Source organism: Teleopsis dalmanni, chromosome X, assembly GCF_002237135.1.
Source record: "Teleopsis dalmanni isolate 2A chromosome X, ASM223713v2, whole genome shotgun sequence".
Taxonomy (NCBI): domain Eukaryota; kingdom Metazoa; phylum Arthropoda; class Insecta; order Diptera; family Diopsidae; genus Teleopsis; species Teleopsis dalmanni.
In genome coordinates this window covers 6,788,636-6,809,266 of record NC_051848.1, presented here as the reverse complement: position 1 = coordinate 6,809,266, position 20,631 = coordinate 6,788,636, and the positions used below count along the sequence as shown (strand labels likewise).

The 20,631-nt window shown below is 27.0% G+C and overlaps 1 protein-coding gene across 1 annotated transcript in view; it reads right to left on the bottom strand.

Moving 5' to 3' along the window:
• Positions 1-7,085: 7,085 nt before the first annotated feature.
• Positions 7,086-20,631, bottom strand: part of LOC119661972 (rhoGEF domain-containing protein gxcI) — a 44,594-nt gene continuing 31,048 nt past the window's right edge. Inside the window, exon 2 of the mRNA XM_038071500.1 lies at positions 7,086-8,327. Within this exon, the coding sequence (XP_037927428.1) occupies positions 7,177-8,327 (1,151 nt within the window). The 3' untranslated portion in view covers positions 7,086-7,176. The remainder of the gene's footprint in view (positions 8,328-20,631) is intronic.

Below are 20,631 nucleotides of genomic sequence, written 5' to 3'. Positions count from 1 at the left end.
AGTCATGAGGAATAAAGCTACAGTTAGGAATTAGGAATATTAGGAATAAATATATGTTTATATAGTACTGTGTAGCAAATATCTTTATTATAATGTAAATTGAGCTAGGGCAGTTCTGAGGTACAAGAGGAGGGTGACTTCAACACATCATAGTACCGCTGAATATTTGATGCATTTTTTTTTCGTGATGCATAATAAATACTAATACTCCTTGTAAGTTCACATTTACAGTTCAAGTAATTAATAATTATGCATGATAAAACTCATACTCCATGCAAGTTCAGATTTACAGTTCAAGTAATTAATTATTAATTAATTAAATATTTAGATATAAATGAAAACTTGTAATAATAATTAATTAATTAGCTTTCAACAAAACTGTTGAACTAACACAGTTGATATGTTTATTGTAATGGCCGTGTATTTTCTATTTAAATAATCGGCATTTCACTGTCTCATTATGTGTAGAGCTAAACCTGCTTGAAATCGTTATTCATAAAATCATAAAACATTTTATTGCCTTGGGTTCACTTTCAGACAATTTACAGCATCAATGAAATATTTTTCACTACGATAACACGTGTTCAGGGTGTGTTCCACTTTACGAGGTTGTTACACCTACAAACCCAAATGCGTCTCTCATTTTATTAAATAACTTCTGTATACTCGTATATACTATATCATTTAAATTGATTAAAAATACATCAACTAAAGGCAGATTTTCCACTGTTCATACAAATAAATTACATTACTCGTAATTACAAGAATTAATCTGATAAGATATGCTGCAATCTCACACTGACATTTCATCAGTTTTGTTTCTTGTTAAGTAGCTGCTCGAGAGTATATGCGCCGTATGGCCACCCGAGAAACCCGTATATGGGACCTAGTAAGCAATAATCAATTACCTAAACTATAAAAGGTAAAAGAATTATAAAATGAAAACAAAAAAGTAATAAAATTAATAATTAAAAAATCAAAAACAAAACAGCCACACTTGAGTTTCTGAAGCAGGTGCTGTCTTATCTACCAGCAATTCAGCAATAGCTAGGCAAGGCCCCACCTTTAATGCACATTTCCCAGATATTTTGATATTTTTCTATTAGATAATTCAGAAATCAAATACCAAATACTTAACATGGTCATAATCAGACTAGAACATTCTAAAAAAAATCCAAAAATATTTTCGCAATTTTTTTCCGTTTCTAGTTTCTCGAAACTTCTATTAGGTTTTGCGGATCACTCCTAAAGAATCGAAAATTACGTTTAGTTTTTTGGTATGACTCGTAACTGATAAGCGAGAAACGTTCTATCCATGACTGATGCCACCTGTTCGCAGGTGCTTATGTACGGAGCACTGTTAAGGGTAATCACTTGCCGTCAGCTTGATAATTCACTAAACTCACCTAAGCTTTCGTACCGTTTACTCACTGATAAGATAAGGAACGTAAAATTATAATTATTATTTTTTTTTGGATGTAGACTACAGCCGTAAGTACGCAACAAATTCGAAACAGGTGAGCCATATTTCGGCATTATAAATTCTTAGATATAATTATTATTACTATTATTATTATTGTTCTTGTTGTTGGTGTTGATTTAGTTTTGGTTTTGGTTTTGTAGCACAAATAGTTCAAAAAGTACGCGTATATAAAACTTATATGGAATTGAGGTGCTTGATAATGTTGTGAAATTCTTCATTAAAATAAAAAAATACAATGAAAACCACAATGTTTAATTAATGAGAAGTTAATTGAATAGAACTGATTCAAAAATGTTAAGTCATTTGATATCTACTATGATATGCATATATATTGACTTAAAATAAACTAAACCAATAACAGTATATTTAAGCTATTAGAATAGCAGAGCACAACTTTTATTAAAATTTTCAAGGCCTTCATGCTTATGCCCTACTCACTGAAATATAGTCCATGTATGAGTAATATTTGATTTAACAGTTACAGTTCACACTAACATAATTAACTTGACAGGTTTGCTACGGGATGAGGTTCGATATTTGTAACCGTTATACCTAAGATATATATTGTGTATTTACCAAAATTCTTCTTAATGTAGTGCTTCAACAAAATCAATCGATTATTTGCCCAAAATTCTATGCAAAAGTTGAAAATAATGCCCTTACGTTTTTACATTCAAACATAGAAATCTTACCAACGTCTATCCAATGTAAACGCAGAGTTAGTTTACCGGCTGCCTTTGTGGCTTAAGCGAATTATATTCTGTAAGTTAATGTGGTTGTCATCTATGCACCGTTTAATTTTAAAGAAAATAATAGACTTCTTCTTTTTTTGTTGTCTTTCTTTGTTATATCAAGTATTAGTCTTCTAGTTATATAAAATCAATCCATGGTATCACAACGGGTCATTATTTGTACTTAAGTGGACTTTGTGTATAAGGTCGCTTCTTCAACCTTACATAATATTAAACCTAAAACTAATCTATGGTCCTCAGTGGCTGACGTTTAACAAGATTTTGCACAGAAACACAGTTCTTAACTAATACTTACAAATACTTATAGGCAGAAATCGGAAATCAAATAAAAAAAAGTTTACAAAAAACTTGAATTCTAAATTAACGGAAACTCTGACTCGGAAAGTAAACCAAAATCAGATTCTATGTCCGGAATTTTTGAATGAAAAAATAATTACAAAATTCATTTTCTTCTCTTTAAATTAGACCCCAGCGAGTATAATATATCTATATCAACGCTTCAAACAACCCAATCCATCATATGTACGTTCTTTGACCTAAATGATTTTGTAATACAACATTAAGGTGTGATGGCGTATAATATCGATTAGACAAAGTTATAGTTATATTATCAGCAGAAGCTATTATGTTGCAGCCTAAAGCCTCTTAAATTATTGGGGCCCATTGCTCTATAGCAATGGGGACAGAACTGTGATTGAGTGAACTGATTGATTGAGATTAAGTGTTTATTTCCTTTTTCAATGCAAAAAGGATAACAGCTTTGTCATAGCTTTGCATAGCGCCTTGAAGACTGATTGCACAATTATATTGAACCAATTCTTTCTTCTTTATAATAGTTTTGCATTAAGTCATTTATTAAACTCAGATATTGAATTTCACTATGTTCCTTTCGATGTAATCTTTGTGTACCCACACTTTGAATCCTTATTCTTTGTTGGACTTCATTTATCTTCAAACAACCTGAAGCAGCAAATCGCACTAAGTAATGACATGAAAACCAACAATTTAAGAAAATATTCTCTGTAAACCTCAAGAGAACGTAGTTTAAATTGTAAGTTCTATGTATGGTATTTTGTGAGTTATAAAGCCCCAAATAAAAATCATAAAAGTTATAAAGCCCGAAAATAAATATATGAGCCATAGATCGACTGTATGCTTTTGAACTACTCCCCTTAACTTTTGTATATACGATAAGGTTGAAAAGGCAATTAGTCAGACGGAATCTGCCAGTCATGCTATGACTTTTCATATTCTATGTAAAATTACACGTATTTGGTATCTAAAACACTAGGCCTTATCATTTAATGCCTTATCCGATATGTGCAAAAGTTCTATGAGGAGAAACTGAAAAGTTGCAAGCCCATGTATAATTCTTATTTGCGAAAAAATGTTTATCATTGTTGCGATTATAGAGTTCAATTGCACCAAAGATTCGAAGTAGAAATTTCGAACTTCAAAAATCGAATTTCGATTTTCGATTACGAAATTAATTTTGTTTTTGTTTAGTTTGCTTTATAGATATTTGTTTTTTTCACTATTTATTTTCCACTTTCAAATTGAACTTTACCTTTTATTAACCGGTGTACGCCAGCTATTAATATTTTGCTATGATAAGAATTCGAATGTAAAGGTTAAAGATGTTAAGTTGATATATATTTATAGATATTTAAATTTATGAACGTATAAAACCATATAAATCGTAATAATCTAATATTGAATAATTAAAACTTTAAATTTATAAAATATATAAATTTTTTATAAATATATTTTTAAGTATAGTATATAAATAATATATATTAACAATAACATAACATATATATGATATGGAAGATATGACTGTATATATATAAATATATAAACTATTATATGTAAAATAAAATTAAATATTATATATAGGAAAATATAAGATGAAATATTTTAAATATTGGGGCTCTCTGGTTCATGTGGAAGACTATTATGAAGTATAGACAATGTCCAAAATGATAGGCTCTTGATATTTTAGCATGCAATTACGTAGAATTGATTTCGGAGACCGTTAAACAATAATAAACTTTCCTTTCTCAATAAAAAATCGTCTTGGCTGTTGAAGTGATTTAAAAATGAGTCTTAGTTTCTTCTTTCTCTCTCTTTTAGAGTCATTTGTTGTTTTTCTTATTTTTTGGGATAAACTCTTATATTCGGAAAATATTGTCTTCAACCACTGAAAAGTTTTTCTAAAGAGAATTCCTTAGGACATAACACATTTATTTCCAGTTATTCAGTACTGATTTTCTTAAAATATTTTAAAAGTTATTTAGAAGATATCAGAGAGCATGTAAACATAATTATTTTTATTATAATTGAGAATTTAGGTTTGCACTACAACCTACGAAAATTATTTCTGCACCTTTCCAAGTTTAAGCATCTAATACAACAGCAATCTGCTGTTTCCTTGCCTTTATAGCAAAGGATCATCAGATTTTATCATTATTTTAATTTAGAAATAGTTTTTTATATTATTCTTTTAGTTTCTACCTTTATTTGTTGATTGACTGCCTGAAAAGATAAAGGTACGCCGGTGCATCAACATATATATTTTTTTAATTGATATCAGTAAAGCATAGACTTCAATTTTGAAGTCTACAAAAATAGCAGTCTGCAACATATTTTTTGAATCTCTGTTCAATTCTCCCAGCATTTGTTCTGCCGTTTTCTATTCTTAACCCATTGATCTATTCCATTTTTCCAGCATCTGCTCTGTCGTCTTCTATTTTAAACCAACGGGTATATCACATCTATGAGTTCCTTTTTGCAGTTATTATGTGATTGGATCTCATGCAGCGCAGTAGCTGAAAAAACATGCTAGTAATCCGTAGACGACTATTGTATGATAGTCATTTTGTGAGATCAAATTTTATGAATCAAACATCAGGTATGTCGGTCGAAGTGTTTTTCGTTTCTGCATATAGTCTTTAGAGTCCTATATACTTTTACTAATTTTATAATAAAATTAAATGTGCTTGTTTCATATTACATATAATCAAATGCCAAGTCATAGCAAAATATCACGTGAATTCACTCAAATTCTAATGGTAAGTAATTAAGATGTACATCAATCATCTAACTCTCATAAGAGTACCTATACTAAAAATTTTTAAAGAACCAGTCTAATCTAATACATTTTTAAAAATATAGATATAAATATATAATTTTGTAAACGGTTTGGTTTAATTAGATGAAATGCGAAAGAAATTACTACAAGCGCAATAATACGTATACCCGACAGGCCAACATATAGAGCTAGTTTGTTATTTTGTCCTACAAGAAGACTCCATTCCTTAGTCAGATAGAACTGTGATTATTAACCGACTATACAGGGGAATATCTTATGTTATGTGTGCCCGAAAGGCAATGAGGTTTTTAGACTCTCTAGTTTAGCTTTCTAATAGAAGGCAGATACTAACACATGAACTTCTATGCATATTTTATGTTAAAAAATCTTCAACGTGTAGATTATTCTTGCCTTCAGAAAGCTATAGTCTTTGTAGGATCCTTCTAATAAATAAAAAAAACAACATTAGTTTTGTTTATAATTCTGAAACACTTAAAAGCGTGTCATAATTTTTATTTTACATTTTTTATTTTTTAAAATTCCAACTGATTTTCATTAAAACTTTTTTTAAATATTTTTTTTTCATTTATGGCACTTTAGCTTATACACTAAAAACAATGAGATTACAATAAAAATTTGTTTATTTTACAATTACAATTTTTTGAGTTTTTGTTGTAATAATAATATATAATAAATAGTGAGTTTAAAGTAGTATAATAAATACAATTATTTGTACAAGCCAAATTGAAGTAAAGTAACTGCAGTTAGCATAAATAATATATACTCACATATATATATATTTATATATATATATATATATGTATATATGTATCTAGATGTATGTGTATATAGTTTAAAAATTTGAAAATATTTAATTTGATTTGATTTGATTTTATTTTATTTTAATTTATTTTATTACATTTTATTTTGGTTTTGTTGAGTTTAGTTTAGTTGAAAACTTTAAGTAGTTTTGTTGTTGTTTTTGTTTATAATTATTTGTAATTTATTGTCATTTAAAATTTTAGAGAGAAAAGTACGTCTATTTTTAATTAAAATGGTTTTTTTTTGTTTTTATTATTTATACATATATATAACATTTACACAATTATTGTCTTTAATTTGTTTTTAGGTTGAAGTTTGAAATTTGAAATTTGAAATTTTTGTGTGTAAATATTTTTTCCTTTTTCTTGACATATTTTGCTAATAACAAGGACTTGCTAGGATTTATATGGCAAAAAAGTTTTTAAAAGTTTTTTTTTTCACAATTCAAATTTCATTATTTTGCATTGCTCGTAGTGACGTCATTATACAGTATTACTTTCTTATTTTTTATTTTTGTACTCTGCAAATATATATCTGCCAAAACTGTTTTTGTAATATTTTTTTTAATATTTTTTGAATTGTAAATTAAATTGATTTTAATATATAAATTTTTATTAAGATTAACATCACATGTTATGGTAAAACAGTTTCTTTATTTAATATCATAAAAATTATTTATTTTATTTTTTTTCCATTGTAATACAAATACATATAAATTGAAAAACAAATTTAGTTTTAAAACATAGCAAAAAAAAAAAATTAAATAAAATTATTAAAGCTTTGCAATGCAAGTTTCTTAAGTAGACGAGGGTAGTAAGAAAATAAAGAAAAGAGTTGTGAAACTCAATTTTTTTATTAGTTTTTTTTTGCAAAATTTTTATTATTATTTAGTTTTCTCAAAAATTTTTATAAAATTCAGTCAAACTTGCAGCTAAACATTAAATATTAAAAGTAAAACTTAATAATTATACAAAAGTCTTAACAAACCACATAAAAAAATATTCAATATATAGACCACACCCCTTACTTTATTCGTCTTTCTTCTTTCTTATCTTGCCTTCAGTCTGTATGGTTGCTGTGACCGCATCGAAGCAAGAGGAAATCGAAGGTGCCGATTGATCCTCGCTATAGTCATAGCCGGCCATACGACTCAGAGTGAGTATGTAGGAACAGGCCACACGGAGCACCGACAGTTTGGAGAGTTTCTGTGTATTCGAATAGGATGGCACAGCCCGGCGCAGTGTCTCGTATGCAGCTGAAATGGTATGTACACGTGTACGCTCTCTGGCATTGGCCTCGATACGGCGTTCACGTGTCATATTCTTGTAGTTGCGTTGCTGAGGACGTCCATTGACCGTTGCTGCTACGCTGGCGGCTGTGGCATTGGGAGTGTTGCCAGTAGTGAGGTTAGTAACGTTATGCGCGCTTGCATTGGCAACTGTTGCGGCTATGGCCGAACGCTGTGCAATGCGTGCTTGTAACGCTGTTGTGGCTGTTTCGAGTGTACCCTGGAATTTCTCACTTTCCGCCAAGACACGTTGCATTTTCTTAGTTATATAAGTTTTGGTGGGACTGCCAGCAGTACCACTTACTGTACACTCTTGTGTTTTCTGTGTTTCTACATTATTGTTACTGTTGCTGTTGCTGTTATTGTTGTTGTTGTTGTTGTTGTTGCTGTTAGTGTTGTTGTTGTTGTTGTTTTGTGTGGGTTTCTTTAGCACTAATGCCAATGGTTCCTGCTGCTCAGCCATATCGTTAATTGGTGCTCTATGTAAAGTGGTAACGCCTGGATGTCGTACATAAACATGTGCTGGATTAGGCATCAGTTCGTGTGGTAAGACTTGACTAGCATCCCAGGGTTGTGGTGGAGGTGTCGCTGCTGCTGGTGGTGTTAGCACAACTGCAGAGTCTGTTGTTGATGTGTACCGTATGCGCTTCTTAAGCGGTGCTACTGCTGTTGTTGTAGTTTCTTCACGATTGCACACAACTTTTGATGGTTCGGTACTTTTACGTTTGTTACGCACCAAAGCAATAGGTGAGACCTTAACTTCAACTGAATCCTCGGAGGCGTCGGTTGGACTGCTCGGATCGAGCCGTGAGTGATCAATTGAAAAATCATCGCCACCTTCTGAACTGCCTGAACAAAAGCCGGCATCGCGATCGTTTGAATGGGGTGAACCTGAAAATAGTCAAGAGAAGAAAAAAAGAGTTGTTTTTTAGTTAAAGTGGCTAAATTTCGAGTAGAAATTTTAAAGCTATTAGCAATATTAGATTTGTTAAGAGAAGTAACGATAACGAATTTTTTTTTCTTAATATTTTGTATAACTTTTTCGTTTGTGTTTTGAAGCGTTTTGGAAGCGTTTTGAAGCTTAGAAAGTTAAATAGACAATTTAGACATTTTTCCTAGGAAATCTTAACAGGTTTTATTTAGTTTTTTCTTTATATGATTGTTTAACAAAATTAATGTTTATAATGAAAAATTCATGCAAATCTAATGCTTCGTGTTTAAATTTGCATATTAAAATTTGAAACCGTGCGAGCAAAAATCCCCGTTTGACACGTTTGAGAGCTCACCAGACGCGTAGGCGTCTGAGGTCTTCTTTTGTCATTTGCCATTTGCCATTTGTTGTTCGGTTGTTCGGTTGTATCTCGATGAGATACTATTTTGTAAACATGCGTTCGAATGCTTTTTATTGTTATTGTTTTTTTCGTGTGTATTTTGTTTAAACAAATTAAAATAACAATACGTACGAAGTGTCAATGAATTCCTCGAAAATATATCGCAGCTGACATATCTGCGCTACTCTAGACAGAAAACAAAAACAAAAACAAAAAATTTTGTAAGTCAGGGTTTGACTTTGAGACGCATGGCTAATTTATGTATAACCATTTGACAATACAAACTAGTAAACTAATAGCGCACAAATTTATTTTAATAAAAAATTATTATTTTTAAAATGAAAAATATATTAAAAACTAGTTAAAAAATAAATTTATAAAATTAATATTTTTTCTTTTTCCTAAAATTGTTTTTATTTTCAGTGTTGTATTTCGCGACACTGTCGGGGCTTCAAAAAAATGGCGCCACTGTTAAATGTGGGTGCGCATCCGTTATGAACTCAATCTTTGATAATATATTTTCAAGAAATTTAATTTAAATGTATATATAATATATATTTTTGTTCAAATTTTTTATAATATAATTGATTTAATTAATTTTTTATTATATGTCTCTTTTTAGTTAATTTAATTTCGGTTATTTTTAGCCTTGCTGCACTGTCGAGTGACTTTTTCTTTGAAACAAGTTTTGCTGGCTCAGTTTTTTAATAAATTCATAAGAAATTTATTAAATTTTTTAGCTACGGAAATATCTATAATAATGTCTTGACGTACAAATACCAAAAATAATTGTCAAAAAAAAAAAAAAATTTGTGAAAGTTTCAAAGTTTTGCGTAAACTCACTTGCACAAAAAAGAAATAAATTTCGCCTTGTTTTAGATTATAATTATTGAATGTCTCTGTATTTGCATAAATTATATTAAAAATAAATAATTTAATTTAAATCTTTTTGCCTTAAATAGCTATTATAAATTGTGTAGTCTTAAAATAAATAATTCCTGTTATACGATTAAATATATTATTATTATACATAAATAAATTTACCTTATAACTGAATTATATCTTTATAAGTTAACTTTTAAAATATATAAATTTTTTTTTTATTTTGTGAAAAATAATTTTTTTTCTATAAATATTTTAAATAAATATATTTTTTTATACAAATAATTTATTTTTTAAATAAATAAATTTTTTTTATATAAATAAAAAATAAATAAATTTATTATCTAAACAAATTTTTTATTCCATTATTATAAATATTTAACTTTACATAAAATATTTTTTTTAATGGAGTTCATTTATTTTTTAAAAAATATAAAATCTCATAACTTAAATAGGAAAAAAAATGAAATGTAAGTGAGCTCTCAGTGGACAAACTATAGGTAATGTATCCATACCTGTAAAATTTGGTTAACGGAACCATTTAAACCATCTCACCGACTACCGGTTGAGAAACACTCAAATATAGAATGTCGACAGTAAAAAATGCTCAACTTAGAAGGACCTCTTAAAATAACTATTATTAATAGTAAAACATATATTAATCAAGAAAGTCTTGTATTTGGTTTGTGAAAGTCAAAGCGACTAATTGGTCCAAATCAGTTCTTACTTGTACATCCAGTTGCTGTAGTAGGGACATGCGTAAATGAGAACTGTCGAAGGAAAGGTTCAACAATAGTAATACTGGGTATCACAAAATATACAAAATATACAAAAAATTTCTTGAAACATCAATTATTGTAGATGGAACATTTATTAAAGCTCAGTGATGGCATTAATTTTAGATCAATTGATTAGTGAGAATCAGTGTTCGCTGTCCAATCCTAAATATACTTAATATATAAGGATTTTTTTTAAAACACTTATTGTTACATATGGAACGGCACATACAATAAAACTTAAAGATAGCATTAAGTTGGGTTCCAAAAATAAATTGTCTAGATTAGTTCTAGCTGTGTAATTTAGTTGCTGTAGTGCCTGTACACTGTCTAATAGTTGAGCATATTAACCGATTAGTCATACTCTTACAATTGCCGTTGAAGTTATAGTTCCAAGGAGAAAGACGATTGTGTTACCCGTATGTTCTGCCACTGTTCGGTACTTATGAGTAGGCGTTCATCCACAATTAGAGAATCAGTAGCCTTTCACTTTTATTATTTGATTATTATATCGTCTTATGATCATAACAGCAAAAAATTTATATATTTCTTAATTAAAATTTTGTCTTAAGCCTGATTAATATGTTAATAAAGAAATTCTAGTTATTAAATTCTGGTTATTTAAAAACTTCACAAACTTGATATGAACTAAACTTTTACTTAACCAATACACTAATAGACAATACGAGTAAATACGTTTTTTCATTGTACGACTATGGCTTTTGATAGATTTAACTTCCTTAAGTGGTCTATTTTATATTCTCTATAGAAGTGCATTTAATCTATTTTTAATCTAGAAATTCTTTTTCGTACTATGACACTGAAATACACTAAATTAATGTTTAACTGACGTTTTCTTTCAAGATACAATCTGCCAGTAATATCTCTTCATCTATATTAGTTCGCAAGAGCGAAAAACAACTTAATAACCCGAAAAAATTATGTGGACCTCGTGAAAATGATCTGCAGTGTATAAGGACTGCCATTAATATATCTCGAATTATATAATTTTTCATAGCACACAAATTGCAATTAAATCGCACTTTTCACACAAAGAAAAAAAAAAAGATGCATATACAGCACATGCCATACTTTAATGGCCCTTTCAGATACTTTTTTTTTGACTTTCTGGCTTATTTTTTTTCACTGTCCGTTGATGGCTGTTAATTTTGCCGAAAATTGCTTATGAAAAGGTGTAACATAAAATTGTTGATTGCTTTAAAAAAAGTAAATAAATATGAAAATTATTTTTTACCCAAAAATGGATGAAATACTGAAAAACTGCATGTAAAACAAATTAAAACATTAAACTTGCTTCCGCATATTAATGACTTGCAGCAAGTTAAACTTGTAACACAAAAAAAAATATTAAAAAAATTATGAGAAAAAAAATAAATTAAATAAAAATAAAAACAGCAGACAAAAAAAAGTATTTCAACTGAAAAATATAATTTCAAGTTCAAAAGCACAAGCCAATAACCTAAAAAGATATAAGTTTTTTGAGCACAAAAATTAAATAATAAAATTTTTTTTGGTAATATAAAATTGCTATAATAAAAAATTCAAACAATGAAAAATTTTGTTATATTAAACACAATTTAAAAAAAAATTATAACAAAAAAAAATCAATTAATAAAGATACACTAACACAAATATTTTGCGTACGACAAGTGCAGCAGCAACTTCTCGCCGTAACAAAATTATACTACGGCAACGCAATTAAGGATAATTTAAAAAATATGCAAATTTCTTTTGAGATACTTTTCGGTTGTTATTATAAATACCGAAAAAAAAACGTCAATGGAAAATAAAAAGTGAAATACTTATTAAAAGGTGACTTATTTGCATATAAAAAATATATGTCAAAAAAGCAATCATAAAAGTGAGAGGCCATTGTGAGCAGCTGTTTGTGGTTTAATTTGATTTTATCAAAAAATTTTATTTTAATTTTAATTTTAATTTCTTATTTTTCTCTAAAAACTCTAAGCACAGATTAAAATACATTATTTCCAGTTTCTTTTGCTTTTTTTTTTTTTGAACTCGCTAAATTGAAGTGAATTACGCTTAAATAAGAACATTCCATTTTAATAATTATGCAAATTAATATATTTTTTTTCTTATAAGTGATGAAATATATTGGAAATGCTCAATTATTATTTTCTACTTTTAGATACATATTTAAAAAAATGTTAGAATATCTTTATAAAATAACTATTGTTATAACAATTTTACAAAATTAATTAATTTATACGTCAGAAGGATTCAAACAGTAATGAAGAAAAAACAACAAAAATTTTAATCAATTTATTGAAAATTGACAATGTTATACTTGTACCTATCATCAGTGATCTTACGAAATATTCGAGTATTTATTTAATTAGTTTATAGTGTGTATGGTATATAATTTATTGGACTGCAAATGCTAGACTTAGAGTTCGTGCCTTTAGTTAATTTAATTGTCTCCAAGGCAATGCATCACACTTGCACTCTTTATAACCCACACAGAGATGTTTTTTTTTTGCTTACTGGCTTGAATCTAATACACAAAATTTTTCTAAGTTATTAGAGGCTTCAGAGGCTTATTAATTTAAAATATTTTTTCTAAAAAGCTTAAGTAAATATTGTTCTCTCACTGAAGAAGTGTTTTAACTATGTCAAAATAGATCAATTATAGACTGATTGCAAATTATAAATTATCTATCTGTGATTTTAAAGTTTCCTACAAAGGAAGTTTAAAATGTACATTTCCATTCTTACTCTCAGACCAGTTGCAAATAGAAAAATGAGTGTGACATGCGTATAATGAGAGCTATTTCTGTAATAATTCTTTTAAATACAAGAGAATGCACGATTTTCTTGTGTGAAAACGTAAGAAGCTTTTTCGTGTGTTCTTGCGCCAGAAAGTAGTGAGTAGAGAGTAGCGAAAAAGTAGAGAGTTTTTAATTAAGAAACCCGTATACAACAACAATAACATCAATAGGTTGAGAAGTAAGTGTGTATTAACTCGCGTAATATGAAGTGTTTATACCTCAAAAGGTTGAACCTCTTCTTTACTAAAATTCTTTAACTTTATCGTGCGCTCATATGTATATAATCAATGGTTTGTCTATTTAAGATCTTTTCTCTTAAATTACCTGAGCAACATGTATAAGCCTTTCTAAGTCAATTCTTACACTTTATCGACAGACAATATCTTGTGCATGCCACCAGAAGCGCATGTCATATTAACACAAATTTAATCCACATATCGCAATTTACTTCTGTCGTGTGAATAGTTTATAAGCTAGTTTAATACATCTATTGATATACATACATTGATATAATAAGTAAGTATAATAAGTGTTTACGAATCCTACGAAGATTTAAAAACGTTATATCTTTATAAGAGTTAATCATTAATTTTGTATATCTGTAAGTTTTAAATTTAATATGAAATTCTTAAATGAAAACATAATAAGGAAGCAAAGTTACATTCAAAAGAACCGAACATCGCTTGCCTACACATTCTGAACAGTTCACTTTTTAAGTGGTTTTCAAAATTTTTGGCATTTCCCATGCCCATCAACAACAATAATTTCGGTATATATAATATTTAAGCCACTTTTCGGTCGGGTTCGTTAAAAATGCATTAAGCATAAATTGTGTCCTCATATGCGTTTATACATAATCGCTGACGTACATACACACATACGTAGAAGTGCCTTAAACAGCCTCCTTTGCCGTTTCAACCAAAGGCGAAAAAATATATTTAAAAATAAATGAAAAAAAATATTTTTTAAAACAAAAACACAATCACTTTGCCACTTGGCTACAAATATTAAATATCAAAAAAAAAAAACTCAAAATAAAATATTATGCTACCTTCTTTATAAGCCACACATTTATATATACATATGTATGTATATGCATACACGTATTTATCAGCTAAAAATTGTGTGTGTGCATATGTTAATGCCAACATGTCCTTCCGAAAAGGTGAACCAAACTTAAATGCAAAGCTTTATAACCATTTTTTTTTTTGGGTATTTATTTTTTTTTTAGTTTTGTGTGGCAACTTCATTTGCTGAAATTTATTTTTAAAATGTTGTTTGCCTTAAGCACAATTTATATTGTAAACATTTAAAAAAATTTTAAATATGTGTTAATTTTTTTTAAATATATTTTTTATTTATTTTTTATAATATATTTTTTAAAATATTTATATTATATTTATATTAAATTTTTAACATTATTTATGTTGAAGCTAGTTGAGCCAGTGCACTTGAACACTTTTACTCTCTATTAACTGCGAGATAGCTTCAAAACCCCTATTTACGCCTTGACTGGATTATTGGATTATCACTTCATCAGACTAAGCAATAATTGAACTCAGATCTGCATACCTCCCTTAGGTGCCTGTAACCATTCTGAGATTCGATAACGCGGTGTTGGTCAATCTGCCAGTTTTCATAAATAATTTCAAGGCTCTATCCATCATGTGTTACTTTTTTATTAAAAAATTTTTACAAACCATTTTTTAATAGAATGGAATAGAATTAATACTTATATATGTAAAATACTTGTCATATAAATTTAATTTTTTATTTAATTGCACCCTAAAGATAAAGAAAGATACTAGCTCGGAATTTTAGGATTAATAAAATATAATTTTTATTAAATAGTTTAAAAAAGTGTATATTATTTAAACACAATGTATTTTTAATATTATAATATTTTGAATATATATCTTTACTATACTTTTAATAAACACAATATCCCTAGCTTGAAATATTAGAGATAATAACATATAATTTTTTTTAAAAAGAGTGAAAAATTGTGTATTATTTAAACACAATATATTTTAATATTCTATTATTATAATATTTTTAAAATATATTTTTAATATGCATTTTTTTAATGTATATTTTTAAAATATTTTTTTAATATATATATTTATTACATTTTTAATAAACACGATAGCCCATTCGAAATTACATATCTTAATTTTGTTTAATAAAATGATATATGTATTTAGAGTTATTTAATACTATATATAACAATATAAAAACTATATTCCTTCATATAGATTTATAAGCCACAAATATAAATAATAAATATAATATAAATTTTGAAAGTAATACACATTGTTATATACATATAAATAGTTTTTATATAATTTATAATTTATAATTATAATTTATCATTTTTTTAACTTGGCTAGAAAAGTTTAGATATAAACGTGAGTATGCTAGACACAAAGGAGCACCAATAGGTCCTTTCTGTTACCTTAGAACACTTGTCTTCACTCGTTTCAGAACGTTTAATTTTATTTTTTAATAATTATTCTGAATGATTATAAGTTTTTTTCTTACCATTTATTAATAATAATTATTTACTTTCATAATGTTTGTATGGATGTCAATATTTAGTGTGAATCGAAGTCCGTAAGAGACTTTATATAAACTACCGATGGATCTTTTGCGTTCTCGAAGGGCTCTTGTTTAAAGATAACTTCGTTTTCTGTAAATTTTTTAAACAAATTTTTTTAATAATTTTTATAATTAATTAAGACTTTATTTATAAATTTTATTATAACAATTTATAAAGTTTTTTATAATTATATAAGATTTTTATTATAAATTTTATTATAACCCTTTATAAAGTTTTTGCATTATTAATATAGTGCATTTGTTGTTATTAGTTTATATTGTTTATCATACTTTTCTAATATTTCTATTTATAAATACTATATATATTATTAATTTTCAGTAAAATAATCTTAACACAAAGCAGTTTTTTCATATATGTTATTAATATATTAACATATATTAATTATTAATATATATTAATTATTAACGTATATTATTATTTATTAATATATTTAAATATTAACATTATTAATACATGTTATTATTTTTGCAAGTATCATATTAAAAAAATTTAAAAATTCATATATTTATATTTTAAATAATTTAATTATATTTTAAAATTCTTTTTTTTAAATCGTCAGTATGTAAGCATTATTTATTTATTATTATTTTGACCTATATTTCAATAAAATTTAATTATAATTTATTAACAATCCGGTTAAATTAAATTTTATTATTTATTTATTTAATTTAAAATACGAGTACATATATATAGCAGTTTATAATAAGTGTGTTATACAGAAAGTAAATTAAAAAATTGTTTATATATTTAATTTTATAAATTTATATAAAAAAAGTGTTAAAATGAATTTATGTATAATGTATGCTAAATTATAATTTGTAAATTTGTATTTTTAATAAATACAAACATATTTATTTTTAAGCTAAAATGGTATATATAAATTGTAGAAATAAAGATTTGAGGAAACTCTTTTACCTTTTATTACAAATGAAATTTTTCAAATAAAATTATTATGCCGCACCTCATCCCCACAACAATTTCTCTCTATTCTATATTCATATAAAAATGAAGGTATAGGATAAAATGTTGACATTTTCCAGAAAAATTTTTACTCTTAACAAAAATGTAATTTCATTTGAAAATATAAAATATGCACATAATTCGGTTAAATTTTCCCAGCTATACAAAGCCAATAAAAAATTATAAAAAAAAAAATATAATTTTTTTTACGTATAAAAATTTATAATAACTCTTAACATTTTCTTCCAACCGCACGTAATTTCACTGACCCCTAAAAATATTGTTACAACACGACGGCACAGAGTGAGGGAAAGGCATAGAAAACACCTGTAAGGGATCAAGTCACGTCATCTTATTGAAATATTATGTGAAAATAACGCAAATGTCACAGCTTCTTAAAATTTTGTTAAAAGGAATTTCTTGGCTAAAGCCAAAGAAAGCAAACGATAACAAAGTACGAGTACAAGCGACCAAAGAATCAACCAACCCACAACTACTACAGATACTACAGGTACTATAGATACTATAGATACAACAGATACGAATTGAAAAAAAAAAATGATAGCAGATATAAAGAACAAGCAATCATAATGAAATATGCTGTAAGGCAAAAAAAAAAGAAAACATATTGAATGTAAGAATAATAATAATGATAATAATAATACGAGTGATAATAAAAGTAACACTGCAGTGAAAAAACTTTAACTGGAAAAGAGAATTTCAAAAGAAATTTTCCGCGTTTAATTATTTTTTTTTCTTTCACTCAGTCAAAAATTTTCCTTAGATTTTCCATAAAAATGCAACACATGTGCATATGATACTCACTACCTAATCCACCTGGTCAAATCCTACAATGTACGATAACGAGCAGCACCCAAAGACCAACCAGGAAAGAATAATAAATAAAGAAGGAAAATAAACTATTAAATGGAAATCAAACAAAAAAAAAAAAGAATAAAACGATATAATAACAAAAAAAAAAAGAACGGGAGAAAAATCTTATAAAAAATAAAAGATCTTTTTTTAATAAGTGGAGGATATAATATTCCCACCTCAAAACTGTATACGTGTTTGTCTGGAGTAACTGAAAGATGCTGCATTCAAAGGGAGGCACGGCACTTTGAATGCAACAATGCATCAGCAATAGCAACAGCAACAACAACAACGTTAGCAACAACTGTAGCCAAGTAAAGCTGCTAAGCGCATTTCTGTTCCCGTACATTTGCTTATACGCTTGATTGGTTTGTTAGCTGAAAAACTATCTGAATGACTCTCCGTCCAACTGGTTGACTAACTGAATGAGGGACGGAGTGACGGACTGACTGCTTATGACCTTACGGTTATTGCTGCCGCTATTATTACTACTGTTGCTGCTACCTGCTGCTCCTGTGGTACCTTCCTTTCAACAGGTTTCATTATTTCTTAACATAAAGTGCCTAACCACCACTCTCTGGCATGTGTGTGCACCCAAAAGATATAAGATACACAATCGGCGCGGTGCATTTGTTGCATTTGACTTTCCCGCACTTCTTTAATTTAGATTTTATTGCATTTTAATCTTTATTCATGAAAGGTTTTGTGAGATGTACGATGTACATACCAATATATTACATACTATATATGTACTATGTACTATGTACAAATATAAAAACAAAACCAAATAAATGTACGGATTAGTGGAAATTTGGGGAACTTTATTTTTGAAGATTCTTTTAAGTCGGCGGGTATCTGTAAATGCACTTGCAATCATCTGATTGGTTTTTTATATTAGAAAATTGTTGTTGTTTTCAATTATTTATAATATATTATTCTAAAATTAATAAAGTGCTATATATGTTAATTCTTTTATATTTTAAATTATAAAAAAATATGGTTCACCATAACAACTGCATTTTTACTTCTAAAATTCATACTTTTATTTATATAATTTTTTTATTTATGTTTGTTATTATTATTATAATTATTTATTTTTATATATGTAGTATAAATTATAATAAAATGTGTTTTTGCTTTCTAATTCATGTTTTTGTTATTCATTTATTATTATTATTATTTATTTGAATATATCATAGATTATAAATTTATAATAAATTATTTTAATACTAATTTTAATATTTTTATATATTAGAATATAAATATTCTCAAAAAAAACTATGTTTTTGTTTTAAAGTTTAATATTAATAGTGAGATTTCGAAAAGAAGTGAACTACAACAACAAAAATTTTTATATATTATTTTAATTAATTGAATTTTTGGCTAAAGTTTAATATAAATACAATATTATTTACTGAATACTAATAATACTAATATAATGTTATATAGTTTAATACCAAAAATAAACAGAATTTTTATTTATATAGAAAACTGTATTAACTATTACAATATCAGCAATCCCAATCTTAAATGTAAGTGTCATTCAGTACTCAGATGATGCAATTTTTTATGCACTACATTTGAGATCAATGAATAACCGAAAAGAATTATAGAAGTCATGGTGCTCTAACTGCAACTTTGACAATTGTTATAGTTTTTGTTAAACGACCTCGTTTAAGATATAAGTCACTCATGTGTGGAAATCTTATTGTTTTCATTTCTTTTTTTTTTTTTTGATTTTAATCTCTTATTTAAAAATTCTAACAATAGATTTTTACCTTTTTGTGTTTTTACTTGTCGTTATTGGTACATTGTTGTTAAAAAAATTGGGTGTGTCAAGTAAAATAATTCAAATCCATCAATAGTGCTATGCATTCCATTTAAGATTAATAAGGATGTGTTATAATTGTAACCATTAAAAAACTATGTATACCTGTTATGTTAAGAGTTGAGAAGATATATAATCGCACATTATTAAATCTTTCTTAGATATTTCTTACATATTAATTTTACACATACATTTTTTAATGTATTAAAATTATGGTTTTAAATTTCACTTTTTTTTTTCTTTGAAATTAAATGTATGTTTACTCAATTTTCCATTTCCCGAGGTACTGTCGAGTATTGCTCCTCTCTAGTTTTTTAGATGTAGAGTTTTTGAGTTTCCGAGCGATTTTTTCATTAATTCAATGTATTAATCCAATATTTTCCTGGCGAATCTCAATATAACATCCCATATACAAATCTCATGTAATTTTATTATTTAAGGTTTGAGAAAATAAAAAGATTTGTTTTAACATAAACAAAATTCAAAATCAGTGCTAAATCTTTTTTTTTCTATTTTCATAAACAATTCTCCTAAGAACGGCTTCCGATTGAGCTATTTACGGCCTATATTTTTCACTAAAGTATTTTAGTTTAGCTGATATTAGTCCTAAATCATCGTTCTCCTTATACATCAATGCATTCTATGAGAACTCTTTATGATTGAACTATTTAGAGCCCAGCTTTCACACTAATATGAAGCTATTTACTGTTAATAACTAAGAGTATAGTTAGAATTTCTACTAAATCTTCATCCTCCATTTGCATTAACGGGTACTTTGGGAACTCTTTTTGATAGATCTGCTTACCGCTTAGGTTTCACACTAATATGAAGCTATTTATCGCTAGTTTAGTTATTTTAGCTTGTATTAACATTATTAATTTAAAAATTAAATTTATATTTCATTAACTACATATGTTTGTTATTCTTTTATCATTTAAAATTAAAATAAAAATATTACATAAATAATATATGAACTTATTATTACTACTACTTGTTAGTTTTTTTTTTCTTTCTTTAAACTATAAATAAATATAATTATTCTTATATTAGAAATACTACCACATTATATCTGTTTCTAATGGATCTCAAAGCATTATTAAAAAATATGAAATATC